The following is a 27256-nucleotide window of genomic DNA, read 5'->3' as shown; positions in this document are numbered from 1 at the left end:
GCTAAGTTTCATCCTATGAAGTGTGTAATCCCTCTACGTATTTAGACAGAGATACTGAAATTAATGAGAAGACAGGATTGGGCGGCTGGACGGCTCAGTTGGTTAGGGCGCAAACTCAGCTCTTAACAAGGTTGCTGGTTCAATTCCCACATGGGATAGTGGGCTGTGCCCCCTGCAACTAAAGATTGAAAACGGCAACTGGACTTGGAGCTGATGGGCCCTGGAAAAACACACTGCTCCCCAAGATTCCACCAAAAAAAAAAAAAAAGAGGAGGATTAATACCATCAGATTGATCAGTGGCCGCAGACTAGTGTCCATGTGGTAAGAAAGAGTATTTTTGTTTTCCGTAAGTCGGAGTAAACGTCAATGGGCAACCTGAATTATAACTGAAGTACAAAGGGGTATTTATCTAGAGAAAAACACAAGACCAGTTTTATTTCATACAATGTTATTCACACATTTTTCATTTTCTAATTTATACATAATATACAAAGAAGTGAAGATAACATTATTTCATATGAACCAATACGAGCCAGGACTTAGACAAACTGGTCCAGAAACAATCCATGTCAAAAGGAGACTCAAGAGTAAAGCCCAAGTGGTTCTGCCCAGTTAAGTTTCTTTATTCTGAAATGCCATTTTCTAATTTTATCAAAACTCCATGCCAACTTATTAAATGGTGGAATCAGAGGTGGGCACCAAAAATCGCAGACCATAAAATTTCTACAGTAACATATCTTTTCCAGACTAGACCCCAAAGTACTGGGAAATTGGGTTGTCAACATTAGGACATATGGGACCATGAGGACCCCAAGAAGAGGACTCACTTTCCCAATGTGCTAGTCTCTAGGACTTTCTAAATTTGCAAAGGTAACTGCCTGTGCCAACAGAGGGTAAAGATAAAGGAAAACCAGGAATTCAATTGTGCAAATCCAGGAAAGTCACTGCCAATCTCCAACAAGGACAACTCTGATCTTAAAACCATGAGCTGATAATGGGAACAAAAGTTCAACCCGGGGCCAAGACACTCTGAGGCTAGCCAAACAAAGTAGGGAAAGGTAGGAGAGAGCAGCGCTGTACGGGGTGGCGTGGGGAGCACTGCCTCTGTGACTGGACTGGGACATGCTGATGCACCAGTGTGACTATGAGAAGGGACAGTGACAAGTGGTCGGATTTAATGGCCTCAAGATGGAATGCTGGGTTAGAAAACTAGAGTAACTCAACATTAAATGTGAAAAAGTATGCCTGGCACCCCAAACTTTATGCCATCATTTTCAGGTTCATGATATGAACAGCTAAGTGATAAAACCTTTATATTCAATATTGTGCTCAGAAGATTACTTTTCTTCTGCAGACTTCTAATAAAAAACCCCTTACATGTTCGATCTAAACAGATAGCATGGTTCATTAGTTTTCAGCACTAAACATAAGTGGGTCAACATAAATGTTTTATACAAAATACTGACTTCAACAAAATACAAAGCACTTTCTTTATCTTTCAGAAACTGAATATACAAAGCAAGTTTTTTTCCAAAATATTTTCATAGGCAAAGGATTAAAAACGATTTTAATTATACACATATGGTCACAATTTTGCCTTAAAAAGATTGTTGGGAAATGTACATAAGGCCGCTTGTAAATGTACATCATGTCACTGTTATGTCTTATGTCCAGAGAAAAAAATGTTATCATACAGATTTGCTCTTACTTGGGAGTAGGCTATCCAAAAATACAGTACTCTTCTGTACAAAGAAAAAAGTCACATCACATTTAATAAGATGGAAAAAGCATTGGCCTCCATGGTAACCAAATATCTCAGTCCAATACTTTCTATTGTGCACAATACCCTGACTTCTTGCAAGTGATCCAAATCCTAGCATGTCCATATCGACAGAGTCAACTGTGTTATAAAACAAAATGTTTCTCACATAATAAAAAGAAAGCTGGTTCATACTTCTGAAACCATAGAAAGATAAAAAATTTTTTTAAAAAATCACTCTTGATTTGGAGAAATAAATTTACATTATACAACACTATATGCCAGGTCAAAGAGGGCAGGGACGTAAATGTACACTAAAATGCAAATGTTTCCCAAAGAGATAAAACAAATTCCATTTACAGCATGATGGTTTACAAATGTACACCTGTACAACCAAGGAAAGCATCACTACTAAATTAGCAAGGCTTTTATAATAAACATTGAAACAAGATTTGCTTTCAAAGTGTAAACTTACAGCTATTACTACACACACAATGCATATATTTATAAGAAGCAAAAAAAGCTATCTGAATATGTAATCATGCCTAAATGTTGAGCTATCAAATTCACTTTTCAGTGGCCCCCTTTTCACCTCTATCTGGTTCCTACTTTCTGAATCTACTATGAAAAAGCAAAATAAAGCTCAACACTTACTTCCTCAACATGTCCTTATAATTCTATAAGCAAAACAATATACAAATTTCCACTCTTTCTCATTGCAAACCAAACTGAAAAGTTAAAACGGAGCTTAACTTTCCATTTAGTGCACCTAACTGGATGGAAGTGTCACCATGATTGTTTTTTCTACCTCTTACAACAATTACATATGTAAGTATATACAATACTTCTGTACAGTGTGTATTAAAACCACATCCACTGCAAATAACCTAAGATCTTTTCATCTCAAATCATTTAATTCTTGTCTTACTTGCTGGGTTTTATATGCATGATAGTTTGTGAATTACCAAAATACAACTTAACTTTCTTTTTAAAATGTTAATAATATTCATGTAGTTGATTGTTAACCTGTTATAAAAGGCTTCACACAAAGGACCGAAAAAAAAAAAAAAAAAAAAAAAGACTGTATTTCTATATACATCTCTATAAACCTGTTGTGCTATGGGGTCTGAAGACCTACCAGACTGCAAGCCAGTTTATTAAAAGAATACTGTACTTTTTCCTTTAAAAACTATTTTTGTGACTTTACAAGGTAAAAATTTACAAAATATGTGACAGCTTTTTTTGACACAGTTACATCATATACAGGCATTCTGTGCTTTGCCAGCAATCCAATCTGATAGGTCTCCACTAAGGGTGGAATATAATTTATAATTCACCACCCCACCCCCCAAATATACACAAGAACCTTAAAAAATTTACAAATGGATGAATAAAGTCAATAAATAGTTTTGCTTTAAAAAAAATTTTGAATATTCATAGCTGAGTTGTGTTTTGATAATTCACAAAAGAAACGTGCTTTTCACATGATTGTATCGTCTTTCTTCTTTTTCCTTTACAGCATTCCATTTGGTGGTCCTCCAATAGGTCCTAGATCTGGGCTATTTTTCAAATAATATTTTTCCAACTTCGCCAGTATATGCTTCCCATATGTGTATTTGCGCAAAGTAGTAATGTGAGGTCGAATCTGAAAAATAAACAATCTGCTTAGGAAATCTTAAGTTATTTTTGTTTCTGCTTTCTTAAAAAGCACCTTCAAATCTCAGTGATTTACGCAAATAATCAAATTCAAATCCAAAGAAAGTTGTTTGCAAAAGCAGTTCTGTTCCAAGCAATCTCTCCAGACTTCTCTCAAAATTGTTCAATGAATGAACAAACCATTACTCGTAAACTACTATACATACAAACAGGAGAGAGGCTCCAAACATAGCAGCAAAGTTATCACTAGTGAACTATTAAATTTTTGTAAAGTTGGGCTGGCCTGGTGGCTCAGGTGGTTAGAGCGCCATGCTCCTAACACCGAGGTCACTGGTTTGATTCCCACATGGTTCGATTCCCACATGGGTCAGTGAGCTGTGCCCTCTACAGTTAAGATTGTGAACAGCGGCTCTCCCTGGAGCTGGGCTGCTGTGAGCAGCTGGAGGTTGGCGTGAGCTGCCGTGGGCTACCATGTGCTGCCAGGAGATTTTATAACTTAAGATATTTGAACAAAAATTCAATACAAACTGAAGCAAAAAACATGAACAAGTAATCAGATGTGTGATGGATAATACATTTAAGATCTCCCTAATAGTTTTTAAAATGTAAATCAAAAGAATCATGCCAAATGGTAACTGGTAGTTACGAGATAACAGTAAAATAAAACAGGCACTCTTTTTATATACTGAATAAATAGATGTGCAAACCTGTATAAGGTTTTATGAGAGTAATTTGGCAGTATATATTAAAATATGAAATGTTTTATCTACTTTGCAGCACCAGCAATTCCACCATTTAAAAATTGAACCTACAAAAACAATTATGTAGCAGTGGCCGGTTGGCTCAGTGGTTGGAGTGCAGTGCTCAGAATACTGGGGTCGATTTCCCCAGTGGTTCGACTTCGCTGCTGGTTCGATTTCCACATGGGCCAGTGAGCTGCACCCTCCACTAGACTGAAAAACAACAGCTTGAGCTTGGAGCTGAGCTGCCGGTGGGCAGCTGGTTTGCTCAGTGGTTAGAGCACAGTGCTCATAACACTAAGGTCGCCGGTTCGATTCCCACATGGGCCAGTGAGCTGTGCCCTCCACAGCTAGATTGGGGACAACGACTTGGCATGGAGCTGATGGGTCCTGGCAAAGCACACTGTTCCCCAATATTCCCCCCCAAAAAATTTAAAAACAACACAATTATTCAAAGACATTCATATAAAGCATTACTGATAATATAAAACAATTAGAAATAACGCAAATGTCATAAATACGACATTGGTTGAATAAATAATATAGTTAAAAATAAGATTAAAAATTCTCTGTAAATGTATATTTTTAGGCAGAAATACTGAATTCTGAAAATGGTAGAAAATTAATAAATCTAGTTGAAGAATTTTAAAAATCAGAAGGCCAAAAATACTTCTATGATCTTAAAAGGTCACTTTCTCTTTATATAAGGAGAGGTCCAAAGAGGTTATATACTTTGCCCCATTTTGTAAATGAATAATTTAGAAAAAGATTGAGTATTTAAATACTATTTCCTCAAGTGTTCTTTTTAACATTAAGTTTTCCTGTGGAAATTAATGATTTCTTAAAGAATCATTAGATTCTAGGAGGAGGATAGCGTGAAAAACAGTTTAACTGATTTAAAAAACCAATTAAATCAACATACGTTCTCTCTTTGGAAAATGTATTAGGTTAGTGAGAAAATCTAATTGATTTTAAAATCAATGTTCAACCCATGTAATATGCAAATCCAGTATACCTAACTAAGATCGGGAGGGAAGAACAATTTAAAGGTAGATAAATGTCAAACGCAACAATACATTAAAAGGACCATACCTAACGATGAAGTGGGGTTCATTCAAAACAATAAAAAGGTAGATAGATGAGAAATGAATGTGATTTCATTGAGATTACCTTAAGAATTTAATAAAAGGGTACACCATATCTACAACTGCCAAACGTTACCACTGATTTTAGATTCCCTCCCCCCAAGTTGTAACACACACGAGGAAATTAAAGCCTAGGGAAATTAAATATGCAGGCAGCCTCAAGTCACACAAATTGAATCATCTGTTTTAAGTGCTACAAAATGCATTACCTTGTGCATGATAATCTTTCTCTGAGCAGGTTCAGCCATGTCAATCATCTTCTGAACCACATAGTTGGCGTACTGGTCCTTCATCATGGTGTATAAGGCACTGTGAGGACCATCATTCTGGCAGCAAACTTCATCGATCAGTAAAGCTCTCTCAGCACGGGAGGCATGAGTAACACACTTTTCTACTACATTGCTAAAAATTAAAGTACATACACAAGAAATTATATTCCTATTTTTTTCTTCACAGCAAAATCTTCTTGGCTTTTCAAAGAACTTGCTCAACACATCGGAAGACAGCAGAATCAAGATGAGGTTCTCTTGTAATTCTCTTACAATTAATTTAAAAACAAATTAGTATCACAGAACCCATATTGGACATCCACAAGCTTAATTACAGGCCTCTTAAAATTATAATTAAACTCACAATTTAAAAAAGGAAAAACTAGGTCATCAATTAGGTCTGAGACTTTCACAAACATAAACTAAATAAATTAAACTTGCATTTTACTCACAGCTCTAGGAGACAAATAATTCTCTAAATACAGATTTCAAAAACAATATATGGGCAAACCAATTTGTCATGTAGACTCTTTAAGAATAAAAGCAACATTCTGTATGTGCTTTTTGACTCTACTAAAGAAAAGATCGTATTCCAATGTTATATTCTATAATGCATTTCTGTGCTTACTAATAAAAGCCAAAGAATTGAAAGAACTGACCCTTGGAATTAGAAAGTATCGCAATACCTGGCAAATTTGTGTTGACTCAGGGCTAGGACTTTTCCTCTGATTTCAGAAACAATTTTGCTCTTGTCTTCAGGTCGACCATGTTCCAGTACATGCTGAATAACATAATTGCCATACTGATCCTAAGTACAGATATTTAAAAATTACTTTTCTTACGTCATTCCTTAACAACAATGACTATTCTTTATAAAAAGATGTTAATCATTTTTCTAAAATCGAGTGGTGTTGTCAGGAGAATACACTAGTCTTTTGTCTCACTGTGTGTCTCTATAGTGTGTTAATTTAAAGAAATTTTATTTCCTAAAAATTAAAATAAAAAAACACACAACAGAACATTTTCAAAAATATACGTGTAAACATTTCAAATCATTAGGGCGTTTATACCTGGACCAACTGCTCTGTGTGTTGGTGGAGTTCTTCTAAGATAGGTACGGTCTGCTCCGCAGTGCAGTGCTCAAGGATGCGCTGGATCACTCTGCAGCCGTAAGGATGAGTTGAGAGTACAAAAACCTTAAAACAATTGCAAGAATTTAATTTCCATTCTCAGACATTTTTGGAAAGCTCTATGAGAGAGACAGGTTTTTGATGATATGCTCAATTAATTTAAAACAGAAGGGTGGGGATTCACATTTAGTATGACCACCACCACCACATTGGCAAAGATGAGGCAGTGGGGGACTCCATTTAGGAGCTAACATATTTTAATTAAAAAGAATCTAACAAGAAGATGGAGGGCCTGTTCTAATGAGAAGAAACAGACTGTGGGGTGGGGTAATGCACACTGTAATTAAGATTAATTACTATGTATTAGTTACTAATTACTATTTACTTTCTTTTATTATACAGTCTTAAGTCTTCCTCCTCTCTCTCCCCCAGGAAATGTGGAAAATACTGGGTGTAAAATAATGCAATTAAACTTGTATTTCTACACTTTGAGCTTCAAAAAAAATTAAGCTATCTATAGACTAACTACAAAAGAGGCAGAAATTAATGCACATTCTCTATTTTCTCTATTTTTGTTTGAAAGTAATGGGTATTATGTTGTGACTTATGAAAAATGTTTTAACATGCAAACTCTAAAATAATGCTCTTATAACTAGTTAGAAGCCAAAAATCAAGCTTACTTGTCCTTTGAAAGCATCGATGATAAATTGTAGTGATTGTGGCTGAACACACTCAATACACTTTTGTACAACATGGTTCCCATTCTGATCTTTCACACATTTGAGTACATGACCATCTAGCTCCTTCACCATCTCACTCTGCAAAAGAGAAGATGATATTTAAACAATTGCTTCATCAAAAGATGTTAACAGTACTAAAAATCCTGAGACGTGAACAAAAGTATACTAAAAGTTTTGTTTGCAATTTTTTATATATCGAAGTTTAAAGTCCCCCCAAAGTGTAATTAGTAGAAGCCAGTGAAGGTGAGAATTACTAAAGCAAGATTATAATGTAAACTATACTGGCTGAAATATAACCTAGCGATGAATCTGCCATATCTAAACTACTATATCTTCACTGTGTGTATCTTCCACTCAACTTTCTCAGCTGACAACTAATATAACTCATTCAGCACTTTTTCTCTACTTAGTACCTCCCCTCCCCACAAATAATTATTTTACATGACTGCATGAGTCTATCAAGTAAGGAGTTAATGAGCACTTATCGGATATGTGATTTTCACATATTATCTCAATTATGGGAAGAAATTATTTTTGGACACTTTTATTTCTTTTTAATGATCTTAAAATAAAGAATTTGCTTCAATATAGCTTTTATTTATCATTTGATACCTTCTTCAGGAATAGATTCTCGGGAGATTTTAGGTTTTTGCTCATTTAATGGGCAAAAATGATCCCTTTCAATTTATATTTGATTACTAAGGTTAAACTTATTTATAGTAAAGTTCACTTACTGCTATTTTTTTTAGCTAATGCTCTTAATATTTTTTCTTATAAATTTATAAGAATTTGGGCCACCCGGTGGCTCAGATGGTTGGAGCGCCATGTTCCTAATGCCAAGGTCGCTGGTTCCATTCCCACATGGGCCAGCGTGATGCGCCCTCTACAGCTAAGATTGTGAACAACAGCTCTCCCTAGAGCTGGGCTGCCATGAGCAGCCGGAGGTTGGGTGAGCTGCCGTGGGCTACTGTGTGCTGCCTTGAGCGGCCGGCAGCCAAGAGCTGCCAACCAATGACTGGTGACGCGACCAACTGCCTCAGCGGGGGTAGGGGTGTGTGTGTGTGGGGGGGGTGGGCGCAAGGCTGATAATAGCAGCATGGGCCAAGGAGCTGTGTCCTTCATAACTAGACTGAGAAACAACGCTTGAACCAGAATGGGGGAGGAGGCGGAAGAAAGGGGGGGAAATTTATAAGAATTTGTTAAACAAACACCTTAATCCTTTGGGGTAAATATAGGTAGCCACTCAATAATCTGTGTACCTAATAGTGCTATAGGAAATAGTACTGTGAAGAAAGGAATACACAGTAGTGCAAAGGTATTCACATTTAAAATCTCTCTCACCTAAAGAACTCTCAACTATATTCTAACAATTGTAGAGGAATCCTGCTAAGTCAAGATACAACAGATGTTTCGTTATAAACTAAATATGAACTAAATTACAAAATAAAATGTACTTAAGAATCCAAACAGAGAATATAATACCACTATTCATTAACTGGTTCATCTAAGACTTACTCCCAGTGCCTTATATTTTCAAATATTAAATACATTTAAAATATCTTTAAAGTATCTGTATCAGTTTGAGACTTATGGCAGGGAAGTTCTAAGCTTCTATATAACCTAATTTATTGATTTTTCTCCGTTGTACAATAATACATCTTTAATTATTCTAAAACTCAGGATTACCTCTAGGGAAATGTTATTTTCTCATAGATTTTGAATGGTCTGATTAATGCATACATGCACACATCCATCTATCCATATTATTGTTTTTAACTCTGGAATTTACTTTATTGTATGTATGTGGGTTGAAAGTAAAAGCTGATCGCTTTCCAAAATTACTAATCAAGAATATCTTTTAAGAAGTAATTACTTCCTTACGCTTATGTTTCGTTGTAATACTTAAACCAATTATATACAAAATGATATCTGTTTGCGGTTACGAATTTCATTTTAAGAGCTAATTTAATCTCATATGAATGATGCTTCAGTTTATTTTAAAAATGTGTATCAGCATTTATCCTCATCCCCTACTCTCCTTAATATTTTGTTCACTTCAAGGAATTTAAAAAATTATTTTGATCTGTTATAAGAAAAATTCCCATTGAGTATGTGATTTGAATTGCATTAATTCTTTTTTAACTTAAAATAATTAGACTTTTCCATCTAAGAACATGGTATATTTCCCATTTAATTTATATGTATTATTTTTTCTCTCTCTTAAAGAACTACAAATCTCATTAAGAGCATTCTTAGGTTACTTTTCCTGTTGAGCAAGATTTTTAAAAAGTTTATGTTTTTAACTGGCACAGAAATGTAATCGATTTTTTAAATTTCATTCTTATGATAGAAATGTTAGTACCATCCAAATAAATATTGGCAACAGTAAAATGTATTCCTGATATGACAGAAGACCAAATAAGCAAGTGATAGCAAAAACAAACTAATATTTTACTCTTAAGATTATTGTAAGACAAAAAAGAATAAAGTAATTTAAAAATTCAATAAAATACAAAAATTTTGTCTTAACTTACAATTACCTGCTGGTCAGATGAAATAGACTCTAATGCTTTCTGAATAACACGGCAGCCATACATCTGCAAGGCTAAGGGTAGAACATGACCACGAATACGGGTAGCCAGTGCTAATTTTTGATCCAAACTCCCAAACTAACAGAGAAGAAAATGATATTAATAAAAAGTGACCATAATTTCACTTTGTTAAATTTGAATAACCCACTGTTTGCAGCCTACTGAAAAATATCACCTTTGGTAATTACACAGGGAGGAAACATTTAGTTAAAAGCTAATTAAGCTACAGACAGAGATGCTTGAAATGATAGCCGTATTACTCTGGCGGGCTAAGTCATGGTACTAATATAATGAACTTCTGAGCCATACAAACTATGGAATTCTCAACTACATTCTGACATAACAAGCTGCAAAACAGATGTTTAATTATAAACTAAAAATCAGGTAAATTACAAAATAATGACACCTAACATCCAAATAAAGACGATACTATTATTCATTGCTTCACTTAAGACTCCCAGTGCTTTATATTTTCAGATATTAATCGTGAATAATATTAACCTTCCCATTGAAAGTAGGCTCATATATTTTTAAAATTTTTTTACAAATGTTTTTGTGATTCATAAGGTATATAAATGTTGGATCACTGTTGTATACCTGAAACTAATATAATACTGTATGTCAACTATACTTTAAAAACTTTTTGTGATAAATATATACCATAAAATATGTCATTTTAACCATTTTTAAGTGTATAATTCAGTGGCATTAATTATATTCACACTGTTGTGCCATCAAACACAATGTTTCTAAATCTCTTCCATTGGCCCAAATGCATTAAAAACCGTAACTCCCTATTCCCTTTCCCCCATACCCCAGTAAACTCTAATCTACTTTCTGTCGCCCTGAATTTGCCTATTCTAGGTATTTCCTGTAAGTGGAGCCTGGTATTTGTTCTTTTGTATCTGGTTTATTTTACTTAAGATTCATCCATGTTGTAGCATGTATCAGAACTTCATTCCTTCTTGCGGCTGAATAACAAGTCTATTCTATGCATATACAACATGTTATTTGCTCATCTGCTGGACATTTGGGTTGTTTTCTACTTTCTGGCTATTCTGCATAATGCTGAAATGAACACATGGTGCTTGAATCCATTTTCAGTTCTTCTGGGAATATACCTAGGAGCAGAATTGCTGGATTGTATGGTAATTTCATATTTAGTTTTTTGAGGAACTGCCAAACTGTTATTCACAGCAGCTATACCATTATACATTCCCACCAACAATGTATACGGGTTCCACCTTCTTCACCTCTCTACCAACGTTTGTTATTTTCCTTTTTTTTTTATTATCGTCATCCCAGTAGATGTAAAGCAGAACCTCACTGGGGTTTTGATTTGTGTTTCCCTAATAAGTAAGGATGTTGAGCTTCTTTTCATGTGCTTATTGGCCATTTGTATATCTTCTATGGAAAAATGTCTATTCAAGTACTTTTGCTGTTGTCTTTTGTTAAGTTTTAGCTGCTCTTTAAATATTGTAGATATAAAACCTTTATCAGATATATGATTTACAAGTATTTTCTCCCAAGCTCATATATTTTTATGTGAAAATGATTCTTACCCAACTTTCAGAGTTTTTCTAAGCATTAACCATATAGTTGGATATGCAAACATGTATGGATGCTTACCTCGAAAAACTTCTGTATAACATAGTTGCCAAAAACATCTGTCATTAATTGATATGCTGCTTGCAGAATTTCATTAAATACCATCTGTCGTTCAGCTGGAGTAGCTCTCTCTAGCTTTTGTTGTATGAACCTATGTGGGAAAAAATTTATATGCCACGACAGTCCATTGGAAATAAGCTTCTGCAAAATCTGTATCGGACTTGAGTGTTGCATACCTCCAACCCTACATGTATGCCCACGAATAAAATTATTTCCAGAAATAGTACTAACACATTTTATACTGTGGACAGCCAATGTAAAACAAAAAGAACAAAAGTTACGAAGCATTTCTTTTCTAACATCTTAACTTAAAATAACTACTAATTAGACTGGCAAAAAAATCTGGACATAGATGTTTAATTCTTAAGTTAGTTCTGGTTGCATTATAATTAATGAAAAAGAAAATTACAGTTTACTGGTTATTCAAGAGAGAATCTTAAAAGCAGCAAGAGAAAAGCAGTTAGTTAACTACAAGGGAGCTCTCATAACACAGTCAGCTGATTTCTCAACAGAAACTTTGCAGGCCAGAAGGGACTGACTGGCACGAAAAATTCAAAGTGATGAAAAGCAAGGACCTACAACCAAGATAAGGCTACCCAGCAAGGCCATCATTTAGAATTGAAGGAGACAAAGAGGTTCCCAGACCGCCCCCCCCCCCAAAAAAAAGCTAAAGGAGTTCATCACAACCAAACCAGTATTACAAGAAATGTTGAAGGGATTTCTTTAAGAAGAAAGAGGGAAGTGGGGAGGGGGTTGGGAGGTGGGTGGCAGGAACATAACATATAAAAAAGCAATAACTATGTATCTATCAATAATCACTTTAAATGTAAATGGATTAAATGCTCAAATCAAAAGACACAGAGTAGCTGAATGGATGAGAAAACAAGACCCACACTTATGTCTATAAGAGACCCATTTCAGATAGAAAGACACACACAGACTTACAGTAAAGGGATGGAAAAAGGTATTTCATGTGAATGGAAATGAAAAAAAGCGGGGGTGGCAATATAATTCATGTCTTTTTCATAATATACAAACAATATTACTAAATATTTTTTTAGAATAAAAGAAATTCTTAGAAATAAAATTCATCAAACGCAAATAAAGTCCTAACATCCTAGCCCTCGTGAGTGATACAAGGATCACTTGCTACTCTTAAGAAATTTTTATCTATAGGGAGATTAAATTTATATGCAACTATCTAATCAAAGACTATTTTTTTAAAATTTCAGGTTTATCTTTAAACTATAAAAAGAGAAAATATCTCAATTTGATAAATGTGTTAGAATTCTATTACTACTTTCCTTTCCGTGCTGTATTCTGACACTAATTCCCATATACCTCAAGCATTACAGTACATGTATTGTATTTCATGAACAAAGCCATCAAATTTTTCTATAACACAAGTGAATGTTTCAATATAAGCTAAGTCACATTGAATACGAATCTATAAAGAAAAACAAAAGCATTTAAAGTTTTTTAATTTTTTTTAAACGAGGGATGCTTAAAGTCCAGAAATGAAATTCACAGTATTTTCAGAAAATTTAAAGAAGTTAAATGTTTTCAGAGTCAATGTAATAGAAATAATCCAATAAAAAGGGACTGCTATATTTTCATTATAAAAAATTCTCATCAGAGAAAACCGGAAAATCAGAAAAAATAAATTTAAATCTGTATTTTTATCACTTATCCTAATATGAAAGGAAAAATATAATCCATATTGTGTATTTATTTTTTAAAAGCTTCCAACTTCTATGCAGATCAAATGATTCTAGTCAGGAGAAATTTAGGGTCTTACCAGTAGCAATTTTCAAAACAAAAATGCAGTGGCAAGTAGCAAAAATCATCACTTACCTAGAACCATGCTGGTCTTGAGAAAACTCAACTATGTGTCCAATCAAGTCTCTAAGTTGAAGGTTTGGGAAACGGTTGTTTCTGAAATCTTCCAATAATCTACTTCGGCCAGAAGGCATAATATCAGACCTATTATACCGAAGCCGAGAAGGAGGAAAGAGCTGGCTGCTGGAGCTAAAGAGACTGGAAGTGCTTGAAGCACTTCGGTATTTTGCTTCTGCTCCAGGCGCTGCAGAAATATACCGACCACTACCATTTGTCAGTCCTCCTACAACAAAGCAGGCGTGGTCAGCAAATATTTTTGACAAAATCATTCCTCAAATAAAAGTTAATAAACTAAAACTTCAATCAGTAAAGAAATATTCACTCACTAATTCCTATATGTTATAACAGGAAATTAAAATTGGAGGGGAAATCTCACACATTTACTTAACGTATGTGTGGCTATAGGATACGGGGCAAAAAAGAGACTAGAAAACATGAGAAGAGTAAACCTGTATTTGTTCTTGGCAATTTAGTTTACAACATAATTATAACATGTAATATCATACATAAAACCTGTATTTATTCTTAGCATACTTTAAAAGATAATTATAACTAGTGTCATTAAATACTAATATCAATACCAGAATACTGAAACCAAATAAAACTTTCAGTTACATTAACAAGCAAGTTACAAATAGCTAGCAAACTCAGATTTTAAGCCAATGAAACAGTTTGACTATTTACTCATAGTGTTAATGAACACTGAGGGCTAAATCTGTACTTTTTTGGAATATACAAAAAATGCCTTAAGTCATACATACATCTATGTAAAAAAAAATCATTTCTTAGTTAACATACTGATTATTTTTTGAAGTTAAAAAACCCTACAATATTAGATAATACAAGTTACATACTATTTTAGAATGTTTTATTTAAAATATACTCTCCATAAAATATTATTTTACAGATAAATGGTAGTAATAAATAGCATTTATTATTCCTAGCGCTGTAATACTGATCATTTAAGACAAATCAATAAAAATCCTCTTTAACTTATATCCCATTCCAAACAATACTAAAGGGTAGTCAATAGAAACAAAAATAAATACAAGCAAGAAATTGTTCTTACTACAAATAATCATTTAGAAGTACTTGACAGTGTCCTTTTAAAAAAGAAAATGTATAGAAAACTGCAAAATGCAGATTTAGTAGTTCAGATAAACAAAATCCACCATCAGCTTTAAGCTACTGCATGCTGTCTCTATGTAAAGTAGTGCTGCATGTACAGTCCAGGTACACAGGACACACTGTCAGTGCAAAGTTATACAGAGGTGTTAAAGGCCAAAAAGTTATAGGTACAAGGAGCAGGAAGTGTTATCATCCTGGAGTGAACTGGTTAGGACATTCCTCTTTGACTTTCAGTCCCCACTGCCCTAGCTTTATTTTCTTCATTGAATTTCCCATCATCCAGTAGATTACACATATTATTTATACGAATCCTCAGCCCCTTTTCCAACGTAAGCACCATAAAATTACATTCACCTACATGGCAGAAACCTGGTGCCTAATACCATGTCTGACAGACAGTAAGTACACAATGATATTCAGAATATTTTATGTAACATCAACAGCCTGAGGGCCAGTTCTGCAATATGTTTCCTTAAAAGTGTGTAATTTAACGAGCCATTTTATACACCAAAATCACTAACATCAAATTCTCATGTTCATTCAAGTTCTACATAACTAACTCAGTGCTCATGTATGATCTAAAAGTGAAAGAATTCAGTGTCTTAATACTTTCTCGATTTCCTCACTATTAACCCTACTAGTCCCTATTTATGTATACAGTTCCATTAATTGTTCACAACAAAAACTGATCACTAGCCTTTCGAGTCGCTAACAATTCTTTAATCTTTTTGTAGGATAGGGGTGCTTCGCTTATCACTGCAATTCAGTTTTACAAACAATTATCTTTTCCAGTTCAAAAGCCACTTTGATGGTAACCTTTACACCAAAAACCTACAGCATCCTGCTAGTGCATCCTCTAAATTCTTCAGCCTAATTTTCATGTCATTATTCCAAACCTATTTCTCACACAAATGTCCTAGCTGTACCCTAATCATTCACTTCTCCCTCTTTTATTACTAGCTCTGTACCGTTGCTTGCCATTACCTCAAACATAAGACCTAATTCTACTTATTTATCCTTAAGGCACTGAAGATTTTCAACACCAAATTCAAAATACATACTTACCCAGGAAATGACTATGCCAATTTTATTTGGTACCGTCCAGGTAGTTCTATCAATATCCAAGAGAAGTTTCTCCCATGTCTTGACAGTCTTTAATTACATCCTATTAGCGTCTATTGTTAGGTTGATGCAAAAGTAATTGCAGTTTTTGCAATTATTTTTAACTTTTTAAGCCGCAATTACTTTTGCACCAACCTAATATTAACACCAACTCCTGATGCACTCTGACAACTTAATATGTTAAACTGCCTTGTGTTTAAAAAAAGAAATCTCGAAATTTCAGTTCTAGAAGGCTAATTAGTATTTTCAATTACAAAAAAACTTCATTTAGGGCAGGATATTTCCTTTACTTTCTTTACAAATTAAGAAGCATTTAAAACCCAATTTAATTTGGTTGCCTAAACACTGAAAACATGGCATCCAAAACCTACTTGGGGACTCCGGGACATTCTACAAAACAACTGGCCTATAATCTTCAAAAACATTGAGGTCATTTGATAGTATTATATTATTGTTAACGTCCTGACTTTAATAATTGTGATTATATAAAAGCATGCCCTTGTTTTCAGGAAACATACAGATGTATTTATGACTAAGGGACATTATGTCTGCAACTTCTTTTAAAAGTATTAGGGGAAAAACTGGGTGTAAGGGCAGAGGAAGAGAGGAGAGGGTAAAAAATGATAAAGCAACTGTAGTAAAATAACATTCAGAGTATATCGGTAAAGAGTATGCTGGAAGTTTTTGGATCAATGTTACAACTTCCCTCTAAGTCTGAAATTATTCCAAAATTTGTTAAAGACAAACATATACAAAGGTAATATATATTCATACCACTGCTACTAGTCTAAAAACAGAAGCATTCTGAACCAAATGTGTTAAAGGGATAATAGTCCTTTCATCAGTGACATCCCTCTATCATTTACCACTTTTTAATCACTATCTGAATGAGAATGTATGGGACACAAAGATCTGTACTACAATTTCACAAATGAAGTCACTATGGCCCTCAAGTGCTGTGACATGCAACTAGTCTTAGGCCAGAGCTTATCATACAATACTGGGCTGCTGCTTATACACTACAGTGGTACTTCGGTTTTTGAACGTCTCCGCTGACGAACATTTCAGTTTATGAACTGGATCTATGGTATCATTAGATAGTAAAATGTATGCTAAATTTGCAGTTTTAGGGGTTGATTTTAAATGTCTGGAATGGGTTAATCCACTTTGCATTATTTTCTATGGGGAAACTAATGTTTCAGAACTCAAACAGTCTTCTGGAATAGATTACGTTAGAAAACCGAGGTACCACCTATGTATTTTTACATAGGTATCTTTCAAGTTCATTCATGAAAGTGAAGGGAAGGCAAACACCTCACAATTATCCTAGTAGAAATAATATGATTTTGTAAATTTTCATTAATTTCCTGGAGAAGTCTATTGCTTTAGAATCCTTCCCTACTAAATACCAGAAATCAAAGATTTTAAAATACTTTGGAAAAAAACACAGGGGAGAAAAACAATGTGACAACTGAAACAACCACAATAAACGAACCTGGTTAGTCTTTACTTTTCATTATTCTCCACCCACCTAGGATATGGAATAGTAGCTTCTCAATGTGTCTATCAGATTTGTGAATTCTTTTAAAAGTACAGATTCCTGAATCTTATATAAGACCTACTGACTTACCCTCAGTGCATAATTTTTATTAAAAAAAAACCCCCAATATATCTGAAGGTGATTCTGGTAGAAAAATCTGAAAGCTAACGACTTATAATCAAAATAATTTAAGATTTCACTTTACAGCAGGTTAACTACTATTCTCAAGTAAACATCATAATCCAAGTAGATTTTGGGTCCTGAGAAGAATACAACTACATATAGGCTATTGGGCAGAGTCCATTTCAGAAGGTTCTAGAAAGGTCAAGAAATGATAATATGAGGGGCGGCCGGTTGGCTAAGTTGGTTAAAGCGCAGTGCTCATAATACCAATGTCGCCTGTTCAATTTCCACATGGGCCAGTGAGCTGCACCCTCCACTAGATTGAAAACGACGACTTGACTTGGAGCTGATGGGTCCTAGAAAAACACACAGTTCCCCAATATTCCCCAATTAAAAAAAAGAGAGAAATAATATGATAATGGAAGACGACTAGTTAGTTGGGAGTAGGCAGAGAGCCACTTAGTACTTTTAGTTTAGTATTTTTTCTCTGATCAGTTTTCAGAAGTATATGGAATATTTAGAGTAGACTCTTAACAGCCTTGGATAACGTGACTTATTAGTACATTTATCTGTATGTTGCTAGACTTTGTTGGAAAGACTTCAGAGCAGTGCTTCTCAACATGCACACTAATTACTTGGGGATACTGATTTCACATTTCTAATATTAAAAGCTAAAATTTTTCAAAGGACAACGTTGGTCAGACCATTGTCCTGAGTTCTGTCATCTCATTTTAAATAGGTTTTATGTGTTCAACATAATCAGTTTTGCCTACTTTATGAAGTCCATTTAATGACTTAGTACTCAAAGTTGATACTATACGCTAGCCACTGAGGATCAATGCACGTATTCTTTTGTTGAGAAACAAAGAGGCAACCTAGTACCTGCACATTAATACAGTCTCATTGCTTTCCTGTACACAGGAACTGTTTTAAATAGGCAGCTACTGTTTATTGAGCATTCTTTATCGGACAAGGAGACAGTAAACCCTGCATAAAATTCAGTACTATGCTGAACTGTCTCCCCAAGTCTGTCTTTTGTTTTAAATCACTCAGCTGTGGTAATTTGCCACAGCAGCCCTAGAAAACTAATGTAGATTTTAGTACTGAGAGTGGAGAGCTACTGTAACAAATATGTAAAAATGTGGAAGTGACTTTGGAATTGGGAAATGGGTAGAGGTTACAATTCTGAGGTGCGTAACAGAAAAAGCCTCGATTGCCCTGAAGAGATATTTGGTAGAAACATGGATATTAAAGGCAGTTCTGGTGAGGCCCCAGACAGATTGAGGAGCACGAAAAAGGAAGCTTCTATTGTCTTAGAGAATACATGCATCACCGTGATCAATGCTGGTAGAAATGAGTGCCAAAGATACTCCAATTGAGGTCTCTGAAGGAAAATGAGAAATGTTTTTGAAACTGTAGGAAAGGCAATCCTTGTTATAAAGTGGCAGAAAACCTGGCTGAAATGTGTTATGTTGGGTGGAAAGCAGAACATGTATGGGATAAACTGGGATATTCAGATGAAATTTCCAAGCAAAGTGTTAAAGGTGTGGGCTGTTTCTCCTAGTTCCTTACGGTAACGTAGAGAGAAAAGAATCTGAAGAAAGAACTGTTTAGCCAAAGAAAAAAACACTTGAAGATCTGAAGAAGTCTTGCCTTATCCAGATAGAGTTCTGAGCAAACAGAGCCAATGAATGTGGCTGGATATCTCCCTGGTATTAATGGAAGACCAACGTTTTTGAGAATTTTATTATCAACAGAAAACACTGCCAGTCTGCACTGAAAGGGATGGAACGGGACAAAATGAAGAATGACTCTGAGGGGCAGAGCCACACACGCAGAGGCCGGGGGGTGGGGGTGGCTACTACTGCCCCAGCAGATCCAGAGGACAGAGTATTTGGCCAGAGATGATTCTTCTCAGGCCCTGAACCCAAATGAAATTTCCCCGCTGGGTTTCAGACTTGCTTGGGACCAGTAACCCCTTTATTCCTTCCAATTTCTCCCTTTTGGAAGGGGAATGTCTATCCGATGGCTGTCCCACTACTGTACATGGAGAGGAATTTTGACCCAGGACATGCCATATATAGTCTCACCTGGTTTAGAATGAGATTTGGGACTTTGAGTTGACGTAGAATGGATTGAAGCTCTTGGGGATGCTGGGATGGGGTGAATGTATTTTGCATGTGGGCTAAACATGAATTTTGGGAGACCAGAGGAAAGAGTATATACTGGGTTGAACTGTATTTCCACAAAAGGTATGTTCAAGTCTTAACTCTTGGTTCTTGTGAATTTGACTTTACTTGGAAATAGGGCCTTTGCAGATGTAATCAAGTTAAAATGAAGTCACATTGGATTAGGTTGGGCTCTCATTAAACTGGTGTCCTTTCAAGAGAAAAATCAGGACAGAGACACATAAGAAGAATGCCATGTAATGGTGGAGGTAGAGATTGGAGTGATGCATCTACAAGCCAAGGATTGCCCTCTATGGCTTTCATAGGGAGCATGGCCCTGGCCGACACCTGGAATTCACTTCTGGCCTTCGGAACTGTGCAACCATCAATTTCTTGTTTTAAACCACCTAGTTGTAATAATTGATTACAGCAGCGCCAAAAACTAATACACATACTATTCTCTTAACAACCCTATGAGACAAAGATACCTCCATTTTACTTATGAAACAATAGGCTTAGAGAAGCTAAAAACCTTATTCAAGGATGCAGTTAATAATTAGACTGAGGCTTTTCCTTTTTACTATTATGTCTGAATAATTCACTTCAAGCTTTCAGTTAAACTGTTACAACTCATGAATAGCATTTAATGCTATATGCCATTCTTAAATCTGGGATATGCTTGAGGTTACATGGGGAATAAACTACGTAAAACTTTTCTGATTATGAACTATGTATTTGCCACATAAAGACACAAAAATTTTATTGGGGAAAGAATGAGTTAAAAAACCAATGTGATCCTAGTTAAAAGTTTTCTACATGATTTTAATAGGATAATATAAAAAGCAAAAAGCATAAACATGTCAAGTGTGCTACCTTAAATTTGCACATTTTATGACAATATGTAAACATTAGATGCAAACTACAAACCAAATAAAAATGTTTCCATTTCTATTGCTTGTAATTTTTTTTCTAAAAGCAATTAAGTAATCTTACTTTTTAGCCTTTTAAAAAATATACAGGTGGGCTGGCCCAATGGCTCAGGTGGTTGGTGCGCCATGCTAACGCCGATGTCGCTGGTTCAATTCCCACATGGGACAGTGAACTGTGCCCTCTACAGCTAAGATTGTGAACAACGGCTCTGCCTGGGGCTGGGCTATGTGAGCAGCTGGAGGTCGGCGTGGGCTGCCACAAGTGGCCGGTGAACAGTGTGAGTGGCCAGCAGCCAGCATGAGTGGCCGTGGGCTGCAGTATGCTGCCATGAGTGGCCGGCAGTGGCTGATCTACAACTGGCAACCTGTGGGGGACTGGGGGGGAGCGCAAGGCTCATAATACCAGCACGGGCCAGGGAGCTGTGTCCTACACAACTAAACAGAGAAACAACGGCTTGAACTGGAGTGTGTGTAAGGGGCGTGGGGGAGCAGGTGGAAAGAAGGCGGAAAAAAAATATACAGGGAAGGGGGAGACCATTTGTACAGAAGATATTTAATAATCTTCCCTCACTCATCAAAGAGCACTGAAACAGACTGAGATTTTAACATATGCATTATAGTTCTAAGGCAAGTATTATATCATTTCTATGACTCACATTGCCAATTTCTATTATTCTATCAAAAAGGTTAAGTTTTATATGGCTTCAAAAATCGCCTGAATCTTTTATCTTTAGTGAAAACTACCTACCTCTGTGATTATGGAACATGAAGACACTTTAAAAACTACCAACCCCCCCAAAAAGGAGTTAAGTAGTGGGCTGAACTTTACTGGCTGCCTAATATGAAAACAGGGGCACAAGTATTTCCCTGCATGTATCAAATCACCCTTTCAGATTTGACCTGAATTCCTTTCTTTGGTTAATACTTTTAGTGACAGTTAATAATCAGGCTATGTCTGCATTTCCTTTTGAATATTCCTGAGATTTCATGGCCAGCTGTCTTTCTTGATTGGGGTGAAGGGAAACTGTAGGAGCTGAGATTTTTCTCTTAAATCATTATTACTAAGAAGGATTTATGCAATCTTAAAGTTTGTTTCATAAATTATGAATATTGAGAATAATGTTGATCCTACATAAACATTATAGGCACATTCATTTTTCTCCCCTGATGGGGTTGTTATGATGGTGGGAAGAGGGCTGAATTGGGAAGGTGCTGTGAAAGCAGCACTTAACCCAGAAAAAACGTACCCTCCACCTCCAACCTCCCCCCAAACAAAGCACACACATGCAAAAATAAAAACTCCACAATTGACTGTCATAAAACTTTTCAAAGTACAATATTCTAACGAGTATGATCCTAACACAATGATTAAGAACACATGGGAAGAGTCAAATAATGCTTTAATGTAGAAATCTATGTAGGAGGTAAAGTAACTTTTTGAACAAGAAAGTAGCCACTGTCCAAGAATATATTCATCAATAAAGGATAAAGAAACAAAACCACTTAAATTCATTTATACAAACATTTGTTGAGCTCTTAAAGCGTTGAAGAAAGGTCTGAGTTTTCTTGCTTTAATGTAGTGGGGACAATAAACCCAGAAGCAACTCCATGTAATCCAGTCTGTGGTAAATTTGGTACAAAAAAACCGTGAAGGAAAAAGAACTGTAATGGAAAGAACCACTGTATTTTCAGAAAATGAAATTATCAAATAAAGTGCAATAAGGCAATAGCATCACAATCAGTATATTGTAACTGCTGATTTACTTGTCTGTATTCACCACAAAACTACAAACTTGATGGTGGGTAGGAATGGTGGTTTTTTCCCTCAATGGCTCTCCTGTCAAGCAGAGAGTCTGCCATGTAAGTAATTCAATATTTGTTGAATAACTTTATAGCAAAAATTCTGATCAGACACAAAAATTCTGAAATGGAGGCCAATAAAACTACACACAAAAGATAAACATAAAATAAGGATTAGTATCAATAAACAGAGGGTGCCAAAAAAATGTATACACATTTTAAGAAAGGAAAAAACTATATTAAAATGTTAATACTCAATATATACCAATAGCAAAAGATGAATACAAGTCACGTCTGACTTCTGCAATTACAAAAGGTGCTCAAAGTGGTTACCATTAGCATAATTTTAATAAGTTTTTTTTCTTTCTTAAAATGTGTATACATTTTTTGGCACCCTCTGTATATTAAGCTTACTATACTATGCTATTTTTAAAAACATAAACAAGGTCTTTATCTGATCAGTTTTAATTTAAAAATTAGTAAAAGAATATTTTAAGAGACCCTTGAGGTAAAAGATATTTAATTTGGATTAAAGATCAATTGTTAGCAAGTGATAAACCATTACGATGCCAATATACTGACATCAGATAGACATGAGACAGAAATGAAAAGCATTCTTCGAGAAGTAGTGTTATATCTTAGAACAAGTCAGATGGACCTGGCCTCAATATTTTTGTTCCTTAGTAACTTCATGACTATTACGCAAGTTACTTAATTTAAGAATAAAAATTGTGTTTGTGGGCGTCTGTGTGTATGCATGTAATATAAAAGAGGAGTCAAAGTTCACTTCTCTCGTTTGGATACTCAATTGCTCCAGTCCAACTCACTGAGAAGACCACCCTTCCGAAATATACAAGAGTGGCACCTTGGCCACAAATCAGGTAACTAAATGAGCAGGTCTATTTCTGGAAGTTCATTCTATTCCACTGGTCTGTTTACCTATCCTTGTGCCAACACCACAATTTTAATTACTGTAGCTTTATACTAAGTTATTACATTCTCTGACTATATAATACCTTCAAGACTGTGTTGACCATTTTTAGCTGTTTTTCCATTTACTGTTCAAATCAGCCTGTCAATATCTTTAAAAAGCCTAAAAAAAATTCTTATTGAGATTTTGCTAAATCCAGAAGAAAGTTGGTATCTTTATAGTACTGAGTCTTTCAACCCACCATCATGGTATGTCTTTCTATTTGTCTTCTTTAACCTGTCAGTGTTTTATATTTTATAGCTCACAGTGTAAAGATCTTGCCCTTCCTCTACTGGACTTATTTCTGGGTACATTATACAAAAAAAAAGCCTTGCATATGTTGAAAATATTCTCAACATGTAAGATACAAGTCAATTTTGAATGTTACCCCACGAGAAACATGCTGCTTTCATTTTTAAAGGTTATTTCGCTAAAGCTGCAAATCTCTCATGAAACATCTGCTTATATTTTAGGAGCTATTTGGTCCTATGTTTACTTAATGTACATTACTTACTGTAACAATAGTGCAATGATGTAAATTCTAGCTGAATTCTTGGTAGATTAAAAGAATTTTTAAGGCACATTATTTGTTATCTCACTAAGAAGACAAAGGTAGAAAAACAACTGAGTGAGGAGCTGAAATATAAATGTGAAAGAAAGGTAGGAACAATGAATAAAAGGGAAAGCTATAAAATGACAGTAAGTAATGATACACAAAATTAGTCAGAAAAATTAAAGAAAGAACAAGCTTTGATTTACAAAATATGCATCAAGGGAAAAAAGCTTTAAAAACATACAAAAAAAGATCAGACTGTTCTATTTTCTTTCATCCTGTAAGCTTTTCCTCAAAAATTTAAAATATTTGATGGCAAGCAGAGTTCAGGTCAATGGAAGTAAAGTAGGTAGGAGGGAAAAAAAAACGCGTTAGGGAAATGATGAGGGACAAGGTCAAAGGCTCCTATGAACACACAAGGGATCCAGGAATTGAGTTAAAAGCGTTAACTAGAGTAAATTATGAATTATTTCTTTCCAAGGTGTCTCTATGTGGGTGCTACTAGAAATTTCAGTGAGCTAATACTTTTTCTGCTATGAAAAGTTTGTATCTGGCTGCTAAGTATTAATAGACTCTTTAATGTCAATAGAATCCCACAATCTTTGTGACAAGCAAAAACTGTTGCCACACATTTCCAAATTGTTCACCACCTCATACTAGGTATTTTAAACAAGCACCGCAAGTGATTCTGAACTACTGAATCAGATTATCAAGTATTTTCTAGTCCTGAGATTAGTTTAACTGAATTAACTGGTGAAAACATTCTCAGTCATTAGAACCACAAAATCACAGATGTCATTAAAGAATGAGTAAACTGTAAGAGTGAAAATTAATCATTGTGACCCCAAAGTAGAACTAAGATCAATAAATTTGTGTACAAAACAAAACATAAAACAAACCCTTCCATACAGTAATTTTAGAAATTCTTCACAACATATTTCATATTCATCAATAAATGACTTAGACACAACAAAGCATTGAAGCAGAGCTTAAATTTACACCACCACGAAAACCTGTAAATGATATTCTGTTGAAGGCTGGATATGCTGTCCTATAGACAATCCCTGAGACGCCTGTCTTATGATTAACACCTTCTGATTTCATGGAGTAGATAATATATCTGGACTTTAAAAATGTCTAGACAGAGGTGGCTGGTTAACTCAGTTGGTTAGAGTGTGGTGTTAATAACACCAAGGTTGCTGGTTCGATTCCTGCATTGGCCACTGTGAGTTGTGCCTTCCTTAAAAAAAAAAAAAAAGAGTCTGGACAAGAACTTTTCTATAAATCTCAAGAATAACAAATTGAGAAACGGATCTGGAAGTCTGGTAATCTTAAATACAACTTTAAAAAACATAACCTATGCCATTGTGAGATAAACAGTTTCTGAGAGGCTGATTAGAATACTGCTATTATACACTTTGTAAAATTGTTCAGTTCATTACAGAATAGCACTAACAGAAAGCAAGGACAGTATCGGGAGTCAGAACTGTGTTCTAGCCTCAATTCTGTCACTTGTATTGGCAAGTCTCTTGGGCTCATATGACCTATAATTTTCTCATCTTTAATGGGCATATCACTCAGCCAGTTTACGTTAACAATTAGGATGAAATGAAATGATGAACGTGAAGGTGCTTTAGAAACTATCACATGCTATTTAGTTATACGGAATTTATTACTTAAAGGATAATAGTACCTTCAATGAAAGCTTCAAAAAATTATACAGTTTTCTGCTCTAAGGACCATATATGAAACTCAGAAAAACTGGACATATAGCCTTACAACCAATTTGACCATACTTGTTTTGATTCTTAAACATTTCACTCTGAGAAGCATCTGACTAAATCTGCCGAAGGTCAGCAATTTTAACACATGTAACTACTACTTAACAGGAAAAAGTGATCCTAAAACTTACTGTTATCCTGCCTATACTTAATATAAAACTTGCTGTGATTCAGAGAAAAAGATTCCGAATCCATAGCAAGCTAAAGTACTATTTGATTACTGAATATATGACATTAATGAATCCTCAGCACTGATAGCCACCTTTCAATAAACTAATTTCACCAAGTTCAAAGCTTGCATTACTTTTTGGTAACCTTTTAGGAAAAAAAAAAAACAGTTCAAAATTGAAAAAGTACAAGAGAAAAATCCGTTAGTTTGATATGTCCTAAGTTAAAAATACAGAATACTGCTTTATACACAGTAAGTTCCATATCTAATTACCATGAGTATAAAGAGCAGAATAAATCAGAAATCACTAATGTATTTTAAAGGTTTACTAAAAGAAGAAAAAGAAAGGAAACAATGAAAGAAAGAGTTAGCTAGCTCCAGGTAGAAGAATAAAACAATTCTGGAAATATTTAATATTCTTTTACAGGGAGCGAAGTATCCTGAAATAAGATGCTGACTTGTATCAGAGAGAATGATTAAAGAAACAACTGCAGGTGGAAGATATTTTTCCATCTCTACAGATCAATGTAACATGAGAAAACAATTCACTTAGTATTCAATGATGAACCTGATGCTCAAAATCTGACGCTGTTCTTTGCATTTCAAGACAAAAACCATTCAAGTCCTTGCCTTGTTCTTTTCACACCTGTTTCTCTTACCCCCAGTAATTTAAGTGCTGCTTTTAAAGAGTTGAAGTCAAGATGGCAGCCAATCTGCAGGGGCTCTCCAAATGGACATAGAAAAATTTTACAATTAAAAAAAGGTATAAAATTGATGTCTCTCAGACTGCAATGAAATGAAACATATCAACTATCCTAAAATCCATCAATTTACAGGTAACAATGATGATTTTAAAAACATGAGTCACCTTTAGAAGTTGCTAGGGCATCAATTCAGTCTCACAGAACATAAAGGAAAGAAATCAAGCCATTATCCTAACTTCTATATGAACTATGTTTCAGGGTAACCTCACAATTGATGAGCAAAAGTTCTTTTTTATAGAAAAGTTCCAACTAATAAATTCAGAAGGAATGACAGAAGAGTATCATCACCGTTCTGCAACCTTTGAAGAAATATTTAGGCAATGACCTATCTGACAACCTTACAATGGAGACAACCAGAAACATGGCTCCTGATAAGGTGCAACAGAAAGTACAGAACCACATCTTTTTTTTTTTTTTTTTTTTTTTTTTTTTTTTTTTTCAGAACCACATCTTGCTGAAAACAACAAACCAAACACCAACCAGACCAAGCCTCTAGATTTTAATTCCATTTTACAGAAAATACAGAAAACAGAGGAACATGTAAAACATTACCATGAAGAAGCAATAAGCAAAATCAAGAATGTGGGAAATTCAACAGGACAAAGTTTCTT

At 34.9% G+C, this 27256-nt stretch overlaps 1 protein-coding gene across 12 annotated transcripts in view; it reads right to left on the bottom strand.

Annotated features, from left to right (window-relative positions):
* Positions 1–432: 432 nt before the first annotated feature.
* PUM2 (pumilio RNA binding family member 2) overlaps positions 433–27256 on the bottom strand; it is an 89949-nt gene continuing 63125 nt past the window's right edge. For 8 of the 12 annotated variants that reach the window (XM_074331730.2, XM_019755551.3, XM_019755800.3 and 5 more), the window contains 8 exons: positions 13554–13821; positions 11661–11790; positions 9975–10109; positions 7381–7518; positions 6641–6766; positions 6257–6378; positions 5511–5703; positions 433–3405 (listed from right to left, as the gene is read on the bottom strand). In XM_074331730.2, coding sequence (XP_074187831.1) covers positions 3274–3405; positions 5511–5703; positions 6257–6378; positions 6641–6766; positions 7381–7518; positions 9975–10109; positions 11661–11790; positions 13554–13821 — 1244 coding nt within the window. In that variant the 3' untranslated portion in view covers positions 433–3273. The remainder of the gene's footprint in view (positions 3406–5510; positions 5704–6256; positions 6379–6640; positions 6767–7380; positions 7519–9974; positions 10110–11660; positions 11791–13553; positions 13822–27256) is intronic. The other 4 variants (XM_019755875.3, XM_019755629.3, XM_074331729.2 and 1 more) reach the window with 1 other exon arrangement.

This window comes from Rhinolophus sinicus, chromosome 2 (genome assembly GCF_057876585.1).
Source record: "Rhinolophus sinicus isolate RSI-liver-muscle chromosome 2, RSI-T2T, whole genome shotgun sequence".
In the NCBI taxonomy this organism is placed as follows: Eukaryota; Metazoa; Chordata; class Mammalia; order Chiroptera; family Rhinolophidae; genus Rhinolophus; species Rhinolophus sinicus.
The sequence above is the reverse complement of the archived record's forward strand: the minus strand, read 5'-3'. Positions and strand labels throughout refer to the sequence as shown.